This window comes from Manacus candei, unplaced genomic scaffold, assembly GCF_025592945.1.
Source record: "Manacus candei isolate 608988 ecotype Guabito, Panama unplaced genomic scaffold, ASM2559294v1 h1tg000015l, whole genome shotgun sequence".
NCBI lineage: Eukaryota > Metazoa > Chordata > Aves > Passeriformes > Pipridae > Manacus > Manacus candei.
Genome location: NW_026138063.1, coordinates 22969205 through 22987353, shown reverse-complemented (window position 1 = coordinate 22987353; position 18149 = coordinate 22969205). Strand labels below are relative to the sequence as shown.

The window sequence follows — 18149 nt, the reverse complement described above, 5'->3', positions numbered from 1 at the left end:
ACTAAGTAAACAACAGTGGAATTAGTTATTACACACTCTTCTTCTTAGAGGAACAGGTCTATGTCTTAAAACTCACTTCTCTCACTCCCCTGCCTGCTGACAGCAAACAAATTACCTGTCAGGCATGTCCTATGCAAAAGGTTTACTGGCAGCTATTTTTCAACCTTATTCCTCTATGTATGCAGCATAACCTTTGCTGGCTCTTGCTCTGGTATTCTTCTCTCCTGATGCTGCCTCCTCATGCTCCTCACTGCCCGGACACCAATTTCTCTTCTGACTGGTCAGCCCTTATTACCTCTTTGTTTTAAATACACATTCTCCTCTAAGTGCTTTATCTGGTGTTTTTGTCTCCCACTTCCTCTGTCAGTACCTTAGGGGTGTCACTCATGCAACCTGACCTGTAGAATCTATACATTAAGCAGTAGAGATGCCTGGAGAGAGGCTGAGTTTCCTCAGAAAGAAACCACTCTTTCATAAATCCCAAACTACCACTTTCCATTGAAGAAAACAGAAAACCAAAAAGAAAACCAGGCCATCTAAAACTCTGCTATACAACACCAAGTGCTGCATGCTTTCAGTTTAGGAGAAAAACTCAAATCATGTGTCCCACCGATTTGAAACAGGGGAAAAAAATGCATCAAAGAATTCTGAATTTTAGAGAGGAACCAAGCCGGGGAAATACAGAGGGGAAACAGAGTGCTCTCAAAGAAAATCAACAGAAAACTGCATGACTGCAAGGTATCCAAAGCACTGACAGCAGCGATGTGGCAGAGCCAACAGCAGCAACACCAGGCCACCTTCTGATCTTCTAAGGATTTTCAGAGCTCACAGTAAACCACAGTCAAGCCCCTCTGTAAGCCATGATACAAAGAGTAAACAGAAATTAAGAGGAAACATGTTTTTCCTGAAGTTTACCCGAGCCCCATGATACAGTGCTCAGCTGGAGCCAGTGCAGACTGTACCTGCTCCTTGAGTTTCATGGTAACCCTGTACTTTTACACACTAGGGAAGGCAGGGACTGGCAGAGCCTGATACCAGAGTCTTGGAAATAACTCTTCACTGTTGGACTTGGATGGGGCAATCTGAGAGAGCAAACACACTACTTCCTTCCATCCCTAAACACAGTGTTCCTGAGGGAGATTAGATCTCTCCCAACTATACCAACAAGCAAAACAGTAACAGTACACTTACCTGAAACATCAGTCTTTATTTATATCTGAGAAAACTGAAGCAAGATCCAAGATAAAATGCTTTATTAACAGGTAAGTAACTTCCCATTCTTGAAAACGTATCCCCTACTGAAATCACTACAGAATCCTCTCTGTGCTCACACGTTGACAACTGATATCAATATTTACTATCAGGGCTCCTACCTGTCCAGTTATGGATGTAGAAAGTATTTTCAAGCTTTGGGAAGTATTGGGGTTTTATCTGGACACAGGGTGGGTGCCATAGCTGCTTTCCACAGGCACTGCAAAGCCAAAAGCTACAGCTACACAACAGAGATGGCCTTTGGCAGATGTTTAAAGCAGCAGGTCCCTCCTGCTGCAGCACAAGGCACACTGCTCAGCCTTGGTTACCATCCTGTAGGGTCAGCTTCCTCCCTCCACCTGGACTACTCCCCCTTCCCCTTCCTCAGAGCAGCACTGCCTCCCTTCTCCACATCCTCCTCCCTCCTGAGCCCTTCAGGGGCTGCATGGAGGTTACTGCTGCTCAATTCCAAAACTCACACCAAGACCTGACACTCAGCCTGCATGGCTGATGTTAATGGCTTTTTTCTGCACACCAGGGACTCCCCTCAAAACGGAGCTTGAAGAACACCTGCACCTCAGAAATATAATAATTTTTCCTCCTACTTCCTGAGCCTGGAGAAAATAAAGCAGGGATACCACCACATCTCCAGACTGCAAATACCTGGTACACATTTCACATCTAACAAGTATCCTGAACCAATTCCACAGTTATTTCTGTGCTATTTCTTTCTGTTCCTCCTTTTGCTTTCCCACTATATATAGCACACATATATAAACATACATACAGACACACACAAATAAAGTCAGAGAAAGAAGTTTACATATTTTAATGCCTGAAGGGAAAACTAAATTCCTTTTCCAAGATCTGCAGCATAAACATCAACATTACCCTTAACTCCCCCAGCAGAACAAATTTTTCTGTCCCACTGTGTGAATGGGTTCTATCAAGCCCTCCCAGCTTATAGGTAAGCAAATCCCTGAATGCTGAGTTTTAGCACAATACACAGTAACCCGAGGTACTTCCCATGAGCACACAGATGAGTTAGCATGTCGTAAAGAAAAACAAGATTATAATTTTTTTTTTATTTTCAGTGAAAGACGCTGTGAAGATTGTTCAGATGTTTTTACAATCTGCAAAAGACATGGGAGTGAGGAAAAGACGAAAGAAGAATGGAAAATAATGCAAAAAGTCCTACCGTGAAGCTGTTGTTGACATTCTTTGTGCTGGATTCTGCCACGCTGGCATCTGTCAGATCCACCTCATCAAAAATAATGGACTGGAAAGAAAAAATTCAAAATCCCAGTGAATTACTGAATCCAGTGTATAAGAAGCAGACTCAAAGGGAGTCTGCCTGGCATGGTCCATCCCAGCCTTCTGTGATCCAAAGTAAACATCCAGCACCAACAACATAATGGACTTGGAAGTCTAGTTCCATACACTGGGGCTCACTCTGGCTTGTCTTTAGTCAGTGAACTCAATTACTTTATTTTTATTAAAGAATTATTTAAAAAAAACCAGATAACTGTAGGCTTTGTTCCCATGAAAGGAGACAGTTTTATATCAGCTGACTAACCAGATGCATGGTAGCTCTGATTTGATACATTTTAGCCTTGCTTGTCTTGCTTGCACTTTCTCTTTTCATTCATATTCTCTCCTTCCTATTGATTCAGAGCCCATTCCCTACTAAAATGCACCAAGGAGGGAAAACATGGAAAAATCATTATCACAGGTCCTCAATGCTTTACTTCAAAACCGAGGATTTCCAAGTGTGAGGCAAAACACAGGGATCTTCTAGTAGTTACAAAGCCTGCAGACAGGGGCTTAAAGAGCACGTGCTCCTTTCTCTGCTGAGGGCTGCCTTCCCACCGACACCCACCTGCCTCTGAGCCCCACCACTGACTGCCTTCCTTGGACTCCCAGGGATTGGCAGGACCTTACCTTGGCAGTTTTTGCATAGTAGAGTGTTCGTCCTCGCAGCTTAAAATATCGTCTCTTCCAGCGCTGGAAGGAGCTGGTCTGCTTCATCAGCATCCCCTCCTTTATGACAGTCTACAAAACCAGGAGAGCAGAGGGTGAAGCACGGGTTTTACTGACAGGGACCTTTCCCGTTCTCCCAGTGCAGACTCGCAGGGGAATAACCGGAGCTGGAGATCAATAACCCCAGTGCCCTCTGCTGGGAGCGTTTCACAGTCAGTCGGCAGCACTGAGGAAACTTAACAAGACTAAGCCCTCACAAACACACAACCCACACCGCGGTGCGGTTTTACCCTTGTCTCCAGTGCTATCACGATATCAAAAAAGATAAATAACTTATGACTGAATGAGACTGAATTTCAAAGTCTAACAGTGACTCGAGGAGTGTAACAGTTAAACTCACTGAGGTCGGATTTCAGTCGCAGGTAATTGTGCCTTTCATTTCACTGGCATCTGATTAGCAGTGCATACACACCGGGATATCTGCCTCTGTTTCCAGTTCTGCCTTGTGAAATTATCAGCATCTACCTGGCACAGGGCTGGCAAGCTGCAAGCCCAGGGGGTGAAGAGTGAAACTAGAGCGGAGAAGGAGCTGCATCCAAGCTCAGCATTTGGTGTTCCTCAGAGAGTCTTGGCCCTGCATCAGCACTCTGGCTGGCTGCCATTTCCCAGGGCTGCAGTGCCAAAGCTGTCTACGCACGCTGCCTTTTTTTTCTTTAACTGCTTTAGAACTAGGCTGACATACCAGCACACACAGGCCCAGATGCTCGCTCACATACTATGCATACATGGGGGTATGGATTGAATCCACATGCGCTTCACTCTGCTTTGTCAAATCCATTTGATTCCTTTGCTGAGGACAGGTTTTGAATACCAACAGCTACACGAAAATAATCTCAAAAACTAAAGCTCAGAAAGACAAGAGGCAGAAAAGTCTCAGTGTCCAGCCCCAAATTCCTGATTGAAAGTACTGCCTAGGAGCAGCAAACAGTGCTACGTCAGGCCTCAGTACCACCAGAAACCTACTTCTCTCCCCAAGAAACAGTCCCAGGAACCTACTTCTTGCCGAACGTGATAAACACACAGTTAAAACACAGGAAACAAATGGTCTGACAATCTTGTAAGACAGGTTATTCTGTATCTTGGTGCCAGGAAAATGACACAGCTTTAACATACCAGAGGTCTCAGCGAAACTCAGGTTTGTAAGTCAGGTCACTGATGAGTATCAATTAATTCACAAACAGCACCAAATGGACACTGTCGGGCTACTACAGTAGGGCACAAAATAAACTACTACAGGGCACAAAATAAATGCTCTTACTGATCCACGGGGTTTAGTTCATTTTAGAAATCCTTTCCAGGGCATTAAACTTGCTTTTAAAATGCTATATGTATTTCTAATGTGGGTCTTTCCTCTTTGAAACAGCTGCGGATTTTAATACTTTCCACATACACTGGCCCTTGCCAAGCTCAAAGTTTCCTCAACAAGCACTTGGAAAAAATGCTGACAATAAGGAGAAACATCCATCTACCAATCCATGCTTCTTGCCAGACAGAGCCATCCTCAGACTGGCCTGGGAGATCACACGGTCTGGACCCCCACGGTGAAGCCTCTACTCCCAAATCAGCAGGGAAGGAGTGGGCTCCACATACCCACAGATCCCAAAGAGAGCTGTCGGAGACAAAAGCCACTCTAGTCTTCCTCCACTGTGCTGAGAAAGAGAAAAGGGAGAGAGTTCCCCTATCTCCTAGAATAACCTCACCTATCTTGGATCCTGGGACCTGGCCAATTCCAAGGTGAGCACAGCTCAAGCCTCCCCATCTCCCAGTGTTCTGTAATACTGGCAGAAATACCTGCCAGTGCTCAGGCAAACAGCAGCTCAGTGTGCCTGCTTCCCCCGGGACTCTCAGAGTACCAGGGCACTGCCTGCAGAGTGGAAACAGAAAATGAAAACGCACCATCCTGGACTAAGCTCGTACCAGCAAACAGCCAGCCCCACATCAGCTCTGGAGCAGTCACTGAAAGGCATCTTGGCACTCATTTTCCACCACCTGCCACAGCAGGGACACAGCAGTAGGAATACTCTTTAAGAAGCCATAAGGCATCTATCTGGGAGTGGCTTTAGGGTCCGGAAGTTAAACACACTATAGCGATACCCAGAGACAAGATGTTAAACCACCTCAGAGCTGGTGTGATGTAAAGAATCTGAAATTCAGCCATGATCTTAATCTGAAGCCTCAGCATAAGAGAAAATGGAGTGCAAAGACTGACCCAACAGCATCCCTTGCTGTCCCAAAGGCAAGGCCAGAGCTGAAGGCATTCACCTGGAACCGGGAAAGTGCATTCATGCTCCTACTCTGCAACGGTCTTTTTATGAGTTATAAAGCAATTTTCACTCTCCGTGTCTCCATCCTCCAGACGTCAAATGGAACAAACGGCACCACCCAATTCTGTGGAGACCCACTAAAATATATACATATAAATGTCTCTCTGATGAGTTACTTTAACCTCCAGCACCTGAGTATAAAAGAGAAATGTAAAGCAACAGCATCCAAATTACCATGCTAAAGAAATCACACATTTCTGCAGTTCACTTTTTACAGGGAAGAAAATGGGAAAGTGGAAGGAGATTTTCCAGATTAAAACAGAAACATGGAGTGATCTTTTGGATTCCTTGGGAAAAAATACATATAATTAAAAAATGAGACAGAGAAAGTAGATTCTGAACTCTGTAAAGCCCTGAACCAAAGTCAGAGAGGAACTAAAAATCCTGGGGAAGACTCCTGGGATGCAAAGTCTGAAGATATCAAGTCAGCCAGGAGACTGATGAGAAAAAAACCAACTTGCAGGCGGAGATTTCAGAGCTCTGCTGCAATGGTTATTTACAGCTCTGGTTAGATGGGGTCAGCCAGACCCCACACTCCCCAGGCTCAGGCAGTGGCCCTGTGGCCGCTCACACTCCTGCCCAGCCCACCAGCAGCCACCGGGTCTCTGCTTCCCCTCAGCTCCCACCACTCCCGCTCGGCTCCGAGGGCTCCCTCACCTCGGCTGGGCTCACTCACCTCTGCACAAGACCTGCATTCCTCCATTCCTCTTTTAAACCCTCTTTTTTTTTTTTTTTTTTTTTTTGTTTTACCAAAAGGCAACAATCCCGGGGGTCACGTTGCTCCGCCCTAAGCAGCATTTATGTCATTGCCAGGCTCTATGTATAGAAAACCTCAGTTCCCCAGCTCAGGCATGAAAGGCCAGAGCAGCAGCGCTGCAGCGCTCAGAGCAAACACGGCTCTGGTTCAGCGCTGCCCATCCCTGCACGAGAGCAGCGCGGCTATTTATAGGCACTCACTCCGCGCACGGCTCGGGGGGTTTGGGCGGAAAGGGCCACAGATAAGATCAAGATGAGTTTATAAAATGATGCAGGCACTGCTGCCTTTCTCCTCCTCTCTTCTGATTTTACAGCCAAAGGACTTGCTACTTGCAGAGGAATGCAGCAGGAGAAAATGAACCGGGGAAAGGACCTGACTGCAAAGTGACACCAAATGAAAGATCGGGGGGAGATGAACAGTTACTTTTGCTCACCAGCCTCTATGCAGCTTTTTAATTGAGGACCTACTCTGATCAGATTATTGGGCATGTACTTCATCAAGATAAGAGTGAAATTTCTTCTCCCATAAGGAAAAGAGAGAGTTAAATCTATTTTTAGTGTCATATATTGGATCCCACAGGAAAACTTACTGCCCTGAAACATTATGAGGTTTGATTATATGCATCCTATCCAGGATAAATACTAAAATTGTTTGCAGTGGAACTATTCAGACTGCTTTCTATCCAGCTGAGTCCCTCTCCAGTGGTGTCCTGTGGCATGGCATTCCATGGGCAGACAACACTGAAAAAATGAATTCTCTTCTTGGATCAAGCCTAAAATGATGTGCTACTGGTTTCAACAGTGATCCCCTTCTATCATATTACAAATCAGTGCAAAAAAACCTGACAATTTAAAGCAACACTGCACGTAGCAGAGAGTCTTATGAAGTCTGCAAAGAACAGGATTAGACAGCTGAAAGGCAGGGCCTAGGAAGTTTCTAGCATTTTACTATTTATCTTTGGCCTTGAAGAAAAGCAACTTCCTGCAGAAAAAAATTCAGTTCATGGCAAGCAATACACAACCCTCCCCCCAACTCGTGCTCTTTTAAAAACTGACATTTAGGAAGAGAAATAATATGTTCTCAGATTTCTCCTGTCAAAATGGGTGCAGGGTTCAGGTCTAATCCTGAACGGACGAAAGAAAAGTTTTGTCAACAGGAATGGTTTCAAACATCTCAGAGGACTTAAACTAAGGACTTAAGAGAGCCTTGTGCTTCACTGCTTCCCCTTCCCACAGTACCACCTCATAAGAACAAGAAGCCAAAAGATTAACAAGAGCCATTCACAAAACCAGCAAGACACAGCTGTGTTTTTTGTGGCACTGCTCATCTGAGGTGTCTCTGCACCCAGTAACCCATGTCAGGAGGTCAGAGACAGCCTACACAGATTAAATGCTTTCCACACTGATAACACGAGTGGTTCTACTAAAAGTCAGGAACAACCACGACAGATTTCAGCTGCTTTCAGATTACATCCCTTGTTCTCCTGCAGGCAGTGCTGCTCACTATGGGAAACACAGGAGCAGACAATCCTTTCCTGAAGCTTAAGCCTACTGGCCCATTTGGAAGTAAGGCTCTTGATAAAACTGATCTCCAAATCTGGACAACAAGGCCCTATCAGCCCGACTGAGGGTGACTGTCAGGCCTGCCTACCTGTCAGGCTGGCAAGTGTCCCTTGGCACAGAGAGGTCCAAACCGTGTTCCATACAGACACAGGAAGAACAGTGCACCCTATTTTACTGCTGAGGTCATGACATATTCTTAGGGGCAGTTATTCAGTGAGCATATCTAAAACAAAAATTTTGCTCCACTGGTATTTCTTTCCAATGCAGAAAAAGAACTATCGAAACAGCAACTAAAGAATCCCAAACCTGGAGTCCTCAGCATCTGGATTTCTCTGTTTTCCATGTGTCTTCAGAATGTGAAAACTTCAGGGCACACACTGGTTTTATTTGTATGCATCATAAAACACTGAGCAGGGCACTGATGCCAAACAACAAGTAACTAAGAAAGCACCAAATGCACAGAGGAGAAAACAAAACACAAAAGCACATGTGGAACTGACGGGCTATCTTCCTATGTGCTTCCTAGGGAATTTTACAGACAGCTGATCCCCACCACCAAACTATCTCATCTAGTCACTGATTTTGGGTAAACTGTGGCAAAAAAAATGGGAGTAGATCTGTGGTTGCTTAAACGTGGTCAGACAGCCCTGCCACGCTAGGGCAGGTACATATCTGGAGTGCTGTGCCTTGTTTTGGGTAAAACAGTTTTAGTACCTGGTTTCATAAAAGCTCTTTGTGGTCATAAACACGGAACTAATAAATATTTAGAAATCAACCGAAACACAGTAAATCCAACAAAGAAACTACAGGAATAAATCTAACAAACCCCACAGAATAAGACATGAAAGGTCAAGAGGGTAGGGGTTAACAAGCTAATCCGAGAGCAACATCCTTCCACCAGACAGTGGTCACACCCTGGAAATTAACTCCAGGAAGCTTGGAAGGGGGAAATCTGGATAAGTACAGCAATTCTAAGTATGGGACACACAGAGCTATACAGATCTATAGAGGAGCACAAGGGACTTACAGGTTGTGTAGTCCTATTTGGAAATTCTACATTAAATGCACTTGGTTCTTGAAAAAAATGAAAATGGGATTAAGATTTCTTTCACTGGTATCCAAAGGACAAGACAATATGTGAACTCACTGCAACAAAAGGACTCCAGAAGAGGGAGAAAGAAAAGAAAATCAGAGGTCAGCTGCAGGCATCAAATGTCAAAATAGAAGCTGGGGCAGTGAGCCAGTGATCCAGTGCCAGCAGCTGAGCACTTGCTGAGGAAGGGGGCACTGGCCAGGCCCTCATTGTACACTGCTTCACTCCATTTTGGTTTAGTAACCTGTGCCTTATAAACTGGGAAGCACCCACGAGAGGTTACAGCACAGACCTCTACACAACCACATGGGAAAGCCTGCAAAAACTCCCCTACCAACCATCCTCCCAATGCTCCTCTTTGTAACCTCCATCTCTGCCGAGTGAGCTGCACTCCACACAGTGAGTGTGACAGCTCTCCTCCAGCCTCCCTGCCACTCCTGAGCCCAGCAGAGTCCACAGCAGAGAGCAGTGACTGGGCCACACAGAGCTGGAAGGGTACTGAAACAGGAAATGCAAGCTCATTCTCCAGATCAGCAGTGAAAAACAGGAGTTTGTATCAAATGAATACTGAAAAGGCATGAATTTGCCTTGGCACAGACAAATGCTCAAATACTTCATTCTTCATTAGTTCATGCTGCAGCCAGTAAACAAAGAACAGGTCTTTGAACCAGCTCCTTTTCAATACCATGTCCAGCTGCTACTATTCTGAATTACTCTTCTGAAAGGGACGCACAGTCACAGACCCAAAGTGAACAAATTCCCAAAGGAAAACAAATTTGAAAGCACATACAAAGGTATATGGGAAAGGAAACACAAAATACAGCCTATCATCACACAGCTCTCTAGCAAAATGAGCTCAGTCAGAGAGCTCCAAGCAAAGTACTTAAAACAGATAAATACCCTGGTCAGCTACTTAGGAGAGAATGAAAAACACACCAGTACAGGGATTCAGGATAAGTTAGCAACAGGACAACTCCTGGCACACTAACTGCTTAAGCCCTCAGTGTGCTTTCCATAGGCTCTAGGCATCCTTCCCAAACACATTTATCTCAAGAGGGGAACTGAGCACAAAGCTTCAGTCAAACCATAGTAAAGCTGGAAGATAAAGGCTCAAACTCACCCACAGAGATAACCAAAGGGAAAAAGGCAACAGTTTAAAAGCTACTTGAAAACTTTGGAATGGAATAAAATGTTAAAGGGTATTAATTAAATGTGAACTTCATACATTTAAGAACAGACACGACAAATTTGACAGTTATTTTTTCTACCATCTAAAATTACACGTGCACAACTACATCCCTTCCTTGGGCATTTTCCCCCAAACACAAAAAATGTCAAAACACATTACCCGCTGTGAAACCTTCATCTCCAAGAGGTGCCTGTCCCCAGGCTACTCACCAGCACCACAGAACCCCCCTCTGAACTCAGAAGCACGTGGCTCTGCTGCTGAGACGCAGCAATAAAACCTCATCTGGAATCACAGCTTGTCCATAGAACCCTCTAATGCTGCAGCCAGCACCACCAGAGCTTAAGTCCCACTCTTATTCATTCAGAGACAAGTTATTACCAAGACACACTGCAGTCAACCCATTTTCTTCAGCAGCAGGCAGAAGGAGCTGGGCACTCACCATAGCGGGTTGTCAGGGCCATCTGATATGAGAGTGTCAGGCTGGGGAGGCACAGGAACAGCCAATGTGAGGGAAAGCACAGCCAGAATACAGCTGTGGATCTCATCCTCACAATCATAACCACCCCATCCTTCCCACACCACCACACGTCACGGAGATCTTGGCCAAGTAGGAAGGAAAAGTCAGCAGCAAGTACTGGTAGGAGAACTTCAGCACATGGGAAAGCGAAAGTTACACCTTGAGGAAGAAAACTGAATCCTTTGCCCTTGTATTGAGGAGGCTGAGAGAAAGACAGCTTCCTCCCACTGTGTCTGGATTCCCAGCAACTCTGCTACTGAATTCTGCAAAGAGCCTTATTTGGTAGTGACTGGTAGAGGCAGGGCCAAATCCTCATCCTTTTACTCCAACTGGTATTACACTGGGGCCAGAGAAGAAAGTGGCTTTTGGTCTTTGGCCATTTAATTAATACTTAGGTATCTTAGAACTTATTTTTATCTCATCTGTAACAACTGTCGCTATCAGATTTTCCATATTTATGTATTAAACAACCTATGCTTTTAAGTTTTTTTTTCCTCATCTCTTTAACATAGTTTTTAAAGGATACTCCAAAGCTTTTAATTTGTTTTTCCACTTTCCCTGTTTTAATGTCCTGCAAATACCTTTGACCATGCCAAGACATCTTAACCAGCACCAGCAACAACAAGAAAGATGAGCACAGCCCTGGGAACACCGTTTTGTTAACTTTCAGCTGAACAGAAGGGGCCAGAATCCTGATTTCTAATAAAATCTCAGTGATAGACCTACACATTCTCAAAAGAGTGCTCTGCCCTGCTTCAGCCCAGAGCAGTCTGAAGAGCACGCAGCTAATTACATATTAATCAATTATCTGACTTGGAAGTGGTCACGTTGAAGCAATAACAACTTAGTGGGGGAAAAAGCAGGGAACAAATGGTTTCATTGGAGAGTTAATAAAAAATTCCTTCAAATAATGGTTTGTACATTTGAAACCTTGAAAAAAACCCACATTCCAAGAGGAAGGTGCTTTTCACTTGGGACAGTATTTTGCCGTGAAATTTCCAATGCTGCTGTGCCAATATTTAGGGCAAACCTTAAGCTTTCCAGGAAGTAGAGAATACAAACCCCTCTCTGTCTCACTTCTGCTTCCTCTGACATATGCAGGTATATCAGCTATTTTAGAAAAAATCACACTGGATTTGTAATTAAAGAAGGTAAAGTTATGTAATGTCTTCTATGGTACACTGGATTTTCTAATCAGGTAATCTGGAGATACACATTTCACAGTCTGCATTTATAATGCAGTACTCCTCCAAAGTAAAATAACAATGATATTTTGTAGCAACAGGGTTTGGATGGGGGGGGAAATACTCTAAATATATGACTTAATTTTATTAAAAAAAAAAAGAAAACATTTAATACCTATTTTATTTTGTCTGTAATTTTATTTGAGAAAATAATTAGCAGCCTGGCAATGTACTTTTTAGCAATGTGGTTTAAGTAAATCCATGCTCTCAAAACATGCAAAAAGTTTAATGTTAGCTCTTTAGTTCCTGGAACCTGATCTATAGTTAGAAGGAATGAGAAAGGCTACAAGTGCGTGTGGTTTTGTGCTTTGTTTTGTTGTGTGGTGGGGTTTTTTTAGTTTGGGTTGGTTTTTTTTAAGAAGGAAGTAACAGCTGTTGCTTTCATACAGAATCCAAAACTCTCCAGCAGCGAGGCAAACTTGCAGTACACCAGTGGAAACACAGTGCTGGGAAGCTTCCCAATTTTGTCAGGGCAGATGAGCCTGAAGAGCAGAGCAAACTGAATGGAGACTGAGTCAAGGGGCAGAAACATTCGTTCAGCCTACCACCCCACATCTGTCCTCAGTGCTCAGAGAACAAACTGGGCTGCTCATGCTGCTAATCCAAGAAAATTAACGTCCTCAAAACCTGTACCCGAGATGTTCAGTCTCTGTTCAATCACAAAAACCTGTCTTCTGCAACAATTCCCTCTCTTTAAGTGAAAAGTTCACAGTTTCTACCTGGATTAAAGCATGAGCCACCACCATGTATGACACGTGAAGCTCCTAAAGTGTCCTCTTTCAGATACTCTTAGAAGGCAGTAAACCAAAACCAGATAGACATTTTAATATGTTTTAGTGGAAGATGCCACAGACAGAATATGAATTAAGCCATAAATTCCTGAAAATTCCTTCCTCATCTGTTTTATAATGTCTCTTTACTGAAATACTTTGCTTCTTATCATAATACTTCTTTCAATACTTGTATTTCAAACTAATAAACTTCTCCAATTTCCTCAGTCTAATCTCATCTCAGAAAACCTTTAAACATTTGCCCTCCAGAAATAAAAATAACACTTCTTTACCTACAGAACAGACATTTTATCTAATAGGCAGTGCAAGAAGAAACAAAATGAGCTTTCTTCAGCTGCCCACACTGCCCACCATGTGTTTGAGGGCTCAGTCTACTCTGGAAAGTTGCACAAAATCGAGGAGAAACATTTTGCTTCCTCTCAATGATTTTTTTTTGCCTTTATGTTGCAGGGTGGCTCTGAGACCTCGAAGCTGCTGATCAGAGAGGGAATCACAACTTCCCACAGCACAAAAGGCATCATCTGTACCTGGTACACAGCACAGAGATCAGAAACGTGCTATTTCAGATACTGAACAGTCTGTCCACCACAGCACAATGCTCAGTACCAGTTAATTTATCCTGCTTTTCATAGTATAAATTAACTTGACATATCTCTGCTACTGGAGCTAGACAGCTTCCAATATCCCAGACAGTTTGGATAGCTGCTCACTCTGTTTGCAACTCTGATGAAATATATACTGCAAACTTGTCTTTAAAAGTTCAAGGCAACGATAAATGGTTATAAAAATGAAAATATAAGAGAGAAATAGCTTGTGAAAGTAAACAGAACTTAGACTGAACTAGTCTAAACAAGAAGTCCCCCTGATGCCACCCAAGGACGCTGCTGAAATCCAGTCTGGTAAACAAACTGAGAGCTCAGCACTCCCCCAGAAGTGATGAATGAAACGGGAAGGTGGCCTGTCCACCCACCCTCCTGCTCCCCGAGGGTTGTGATGTGACACTGGCAATGAAAGGTCGGGTCCAAAGGAAGCAGCACCTTTCACTGTCAGAGCTCGTACAAGGTGCTGTGCTCCTCCATTTCACACCCTCAGCTCCCGGGACCGCTCTGGATGTTCCTGTGCCTTCCTCCATGCCAAGTGACAATGAGATGACATTACCACTCCAGCTGGTTCCAGCTGAGGCCTCAGCTCTGCTCAGGAGGTGGGAGAAAGATCCTGCTGTTGCCTCTCCTCACACACATCTTCCCTCTCTTAGTTTATTTAATCTCCTTCCTAATTCCCATCCATTCAGAGACACTGCACCTCAGCCCATCAACAGTTCCTGCAGCTGCACCAACAGAGAGGGGCTAGAAGCAGCACACTGAAGGTGGATGCTGGTACAAGCCTGACAGGTCTAAAAATGACAGATCAAACACGTTACACAGCCTCTGCTTCTCTGCCAACTGAGACAAGGGCAGCCACACCACCTGCTATACCTGATCCTATGAGGTTTTCTTCTTTACCCAGAATAATAATCATTAAAAGACTGCTAAATGTGCTTCCCTTATACCTTCCTCTCTGCCTCAAAAATTCTTTCTAGTCAAAAGCAAACAAGCATACTCAGCCTTCCACTCCTCCTTCTGCCCTCTGCCTCACAAGGGAGATGTTAGCTGTGATTTGCCTTCAGACCCTGCACACCAAGCTCTCAGTCCCAAAACATCCAAACAATTTCATCTGCCCCACCACTACCACACCAACCTACTTCAGCCAAACACAGATGAGCAACCTGTGGGCTCAGAAGCAAGTTCAATGACATTTTATGGTCTTGCAGGCAAGCAGCTTTATTTTAAAGCATTTCTTAGGAAAACAGATGGCAGGACCAGCAGAAGGAAAACATACCTTCAAAGTGTTTGCAACTGTGACAAACAAGTAAATTCTGAGGAATTCCATGGCCACAGCAGACTTTGCACTCAAGCTGTGATAACAGTAAGCTTCCATGGCGATTTAGCTGTACTTACAGGCATAATCCTAAGCTAACTGCAGCAAAAGATGTGGTCAGAAGAGATTTATATCCTCAGGCCGCAGTAAAAGTCTGCCTGCATCTCTCACTGTCACTGAGAGACCTGTCCAACAGCTTCTACAGCTTACAGTAGTCTGCACTCTGTCATTCATCAAACAAATTCAGAATTAGGTCTGCCTTTACACAGGAAGCAAGCTCCTCAAAGTCTCATCAAAACTATGATTACTCACAAAGTTGTCTTTGCTCCTTGCCCCGAAGGCAAGGAAAATGTATACATGCAGCAGCACGTAGAAAGGACAACGGTGGAACAAAAAGACATCAACAAGCAACAGAACAAATCAATCCTTGATACCATAATACCTGGACTTACTTGGAAAATCTGACACTGTTTAGTCAAAGGTTTTCTGCAGATTAGCACACAGCAGGCTTAATAGCTGTAGACAATATCTGTTTATAATCCTTGTTGTCACCATGTTTATGTTTGCATGCACAAGTGGTTGTGTATGCAAACAGCTTTTTCCAGCCATGCTGATGCAGGAAGTGATGTAAAACAGGGAAAATTATTAAGTAGGGACAGGGAGACGTGTTCTGCTATATTCAAACAAAAATACAATCCAGTGCACCTTTCATCTTAGCATCTCTAACATCCTGTTGGAAGCAAGAGTTCTCACTCTACTGAGAAAGTCTTTGTGTCTCATCACAAATACCACCATGTAGGCAGACTAGAGCATCCTTCCTCCCTTTCCACGAGACCCCTGCCACAAGGGGTGTTAAGAATCACCAGGTTCATCTGATCTCCAGTAAGACAAATTCTTAATATTCGGCACTCTGCACGCAGGAAAAGATGTCAAAAGTCTTATCTTTTTTCTCAGCAGAAGAACAGACTGGCTTAGGTCACCTAGTGCTACAGTACAGCTGAAATCTGCTTGATACAGAACATCAACCAGTTTAGAGGGCTCCAGGGTTTCCCAGGGTGGCCAAAAGAACAATCTCACAGCCCAGACCTGCAGTGCCTCGCCCCAAGAAGGCAATGGCAGTGCCAGCAGCACGCTGCAGACAGGGCAGCAGCCCTGCCGTGTCCCCACCTACGGCCACGCTTTGCCAGGGGGGCTGCAGAACCAGGACCCGCGTGGCAAAACAACAACGAGCAGTAAAACGATGACAGGCTCTGTGTCTGAAAGCAGGGCAAACCAGCCAGCAGGAAAAAGATCCCTCTGAATAACGCTTCAGATACTGCATCATGCAGACACATTTACTCTCCTTTGCCTCGAATACCAGAGAAGCAACACTGAGCTGCAGCACCGGCGCCGAGCGAGCCTTTGCATCCCCACGGCTGCACCGCGCCTGCCCACGCTGCAGAGACAGGGTGATCTCAGGGCACGTGATGGCACAGTAACTAACCTTGTATTTCTAAGCAGAAACACATCCCATAACAGTCCAAGAGTTACACAGGAGCTTAATGGCTACAAAGAAAAAATCATGCTGCTATAATAAAAATAGTACAGAAAAGGGAAACTCCCTATGGGTGGTTCCCAGCCTAAGGCTGAAGGAAATCTTCGCATCTTCTCTTACAGTAACAATACAGAGGAACTACAGCTGTGGTTGTAGTTGCAGAATGCTGGTGCTGCCCCTAAAAATGGTTTTATCGTTCCAGAACAAGAAACAGAGGGGTAAAATATGACTGGGCCAAAGGAATCCTGGTGGAAAGGACTGTTACCTTACCCGGAAGGCAAAGCAGGACAGAAAAAGCTGGGAACAAAGACTAACCAGCTTTAAGATCCCTGTTTGACCAGACAGAAAGCTAAGCATCACTACATGGCTACAGAAAGGTAAAAGCACAGTATAAGATGCGGAAAATTGGGCTGCAACCACAAAAAGGATGGGAAGATGTTGAGGGGAGAACGCACTGATTGTAGGGAATAACAGCAAGGGCTGCACCTTCCACAGCAGAGCTCTGACTATGAGCCAGTGACTAATGCCAAGTCCAACGGGACCACAGGAGTGGGGTGTTGGAAAGTGATAATGGCACAATGTGATGGGAAGCCATGGTTTGGATGTGCAGGGGTTCTCAGGAAGGTGAGGAGGGAGCCCCTGGCAACTGGGACACGGGGAGAAAAGGGGAGATGCAGCCTCATGGTGTGGGAAGAGACAGGATGTCGTTAAGAGTTCATACCATGGTGCAGCACTAGGGAGCCCAAATCTGAATATTACAGGAGAAGAGAGTAAGGAAGGAAAGAGGTAAGGCAGCGTCCTGCTGAGCCTGGGCACACTGATCACTGTCGGAATAGAAAAGCTCCCGGGCAGGTCTGAACCTGGGCACTGGGAAGAGCGTGGCCTAAGCGGGGCTACTGGGCAGGGGAACTGGGGAGGCTCAGAGAGGCACTTTGGGGATGGCAACCAGCCAGGTGGTCAGGGGCAATTGCAGGAGCCCCTGAGGGCAGTCGGGGGGGCACTGGCAGATGCTGAAGGGCATTTAGGGGGCAGCTGTTAACGAGCACTTGAGAAAGAGTTCGTTATGAGGATCCCTACGAGGCATTTTGGGGTCCGCAAGTCCATGGAAAGTGTGGGGGCTGTTTTCAGGGGGTCTCTGAGGTGTGGGCTGGGGGTCGCCGGCAGGTCCCTGAGGGGCGGCTGGGGGTGTCACCGAAAACGTAGGGATAAATAAAACCCTTTAACACAACCCCTTTACAATTAAAGACCTTCCCAGCAACGGGTGAGGGGGAAATGGCCGAGCCCCCGAGGGGCGGTTTGGGGGAATGTGAGGCGGTCGCTGGCAGGTCCCCGAGGGGCGGTTTGGGGGAGTCAGCGGCAGATCCCTGAGGGGCGGTTTAAGGGGTGTGAGGTGGCCGCCGGCAAGCCCCTGAGGGGTCGTTGTGGGAGGAGAGGAGCGGGGTGTGGGGGAGATCGGCGGCAGCTGCCTGAGGGACGGGCGCAAGGGGGTTCCGTGGCGGACCGCAGGGGGAGGCTTGGGGGACGTCTCTGGCGACTCCCAGAGCGGCGGCCCGGGATGGCGGCAGCGCGGACCGTGCCGGGAGGGACGGGGAGGCGGCGGCGGCGGCACCGAGCGAGACGCGGAGGCAGCACCGGCCGCAGCGTTGCCGGGAGCCCGAGGCCCTGCCCGCGGCCCCCACCCGCCGCACGCACCTTCTGGCGGATCTGCCCGGACGTCGAGACTTTGCGGATGAGCTTCTGCGGGGAGCCGGGCTCCTGCTCCGGCTCGCTGTCCGACGACTCCTCGGGCGCGGCGCTGGCGGCGGCGCCCGTCCCGGGCTGGGGCTGCGCAGCCCCGGCCCCCGCCGCCGCCATGCTGCAGGACCGGCGGCGCGACCCGCGCCCCCCCCGCCCGCCGCGCGCACTGCACCGCCCGCCCGCCGCCACAGCG

At 46.1% G+C, this 18149-nt stretch overlaps 1 protein-coding gene across 5 annotated transcripts in view; it reads right to left on the bottom strand.

Annotated features, from left to right (window-relative positions):
* The window catches only part of DGKD (diacylglycerol kinase delta), a 58920-nt gene extending 40833 nt beyond the window's left edge, over nt 1-18087 (bottom strand). For 4 of the 5 annotated variants that reach the window (XR_007903685.1, XR_007903686.1, XM_051782373.1 and 1 more), the window contains exons 1-3: nt 17912-18087; nt 3193-3303; nt 2450-2530 (exon numbers count right to left, since the gene is read on the bottom strand). Coding sequence is in view for 3 of the 5 variants with exons in the window: in XM_051782373.1 (XP_051638333.1) it covers nt 2450-2530; nt 3193-3303; nt 17912-18073 (354 nt within the window). In the remaining 2 variants the exon portion in view is untranslated. Of the gene's footprint in view, nt 1-2449; nt 2531-3192; nt 3304-10655; nt 10678-17911 lie in introns of those variants that run through there. The other variant, XM_051782375.1, reaches the window with a different exon arrangement.
* Between the last annotated feature and the right edge of the window lie 62 nt (nt 18088-18149).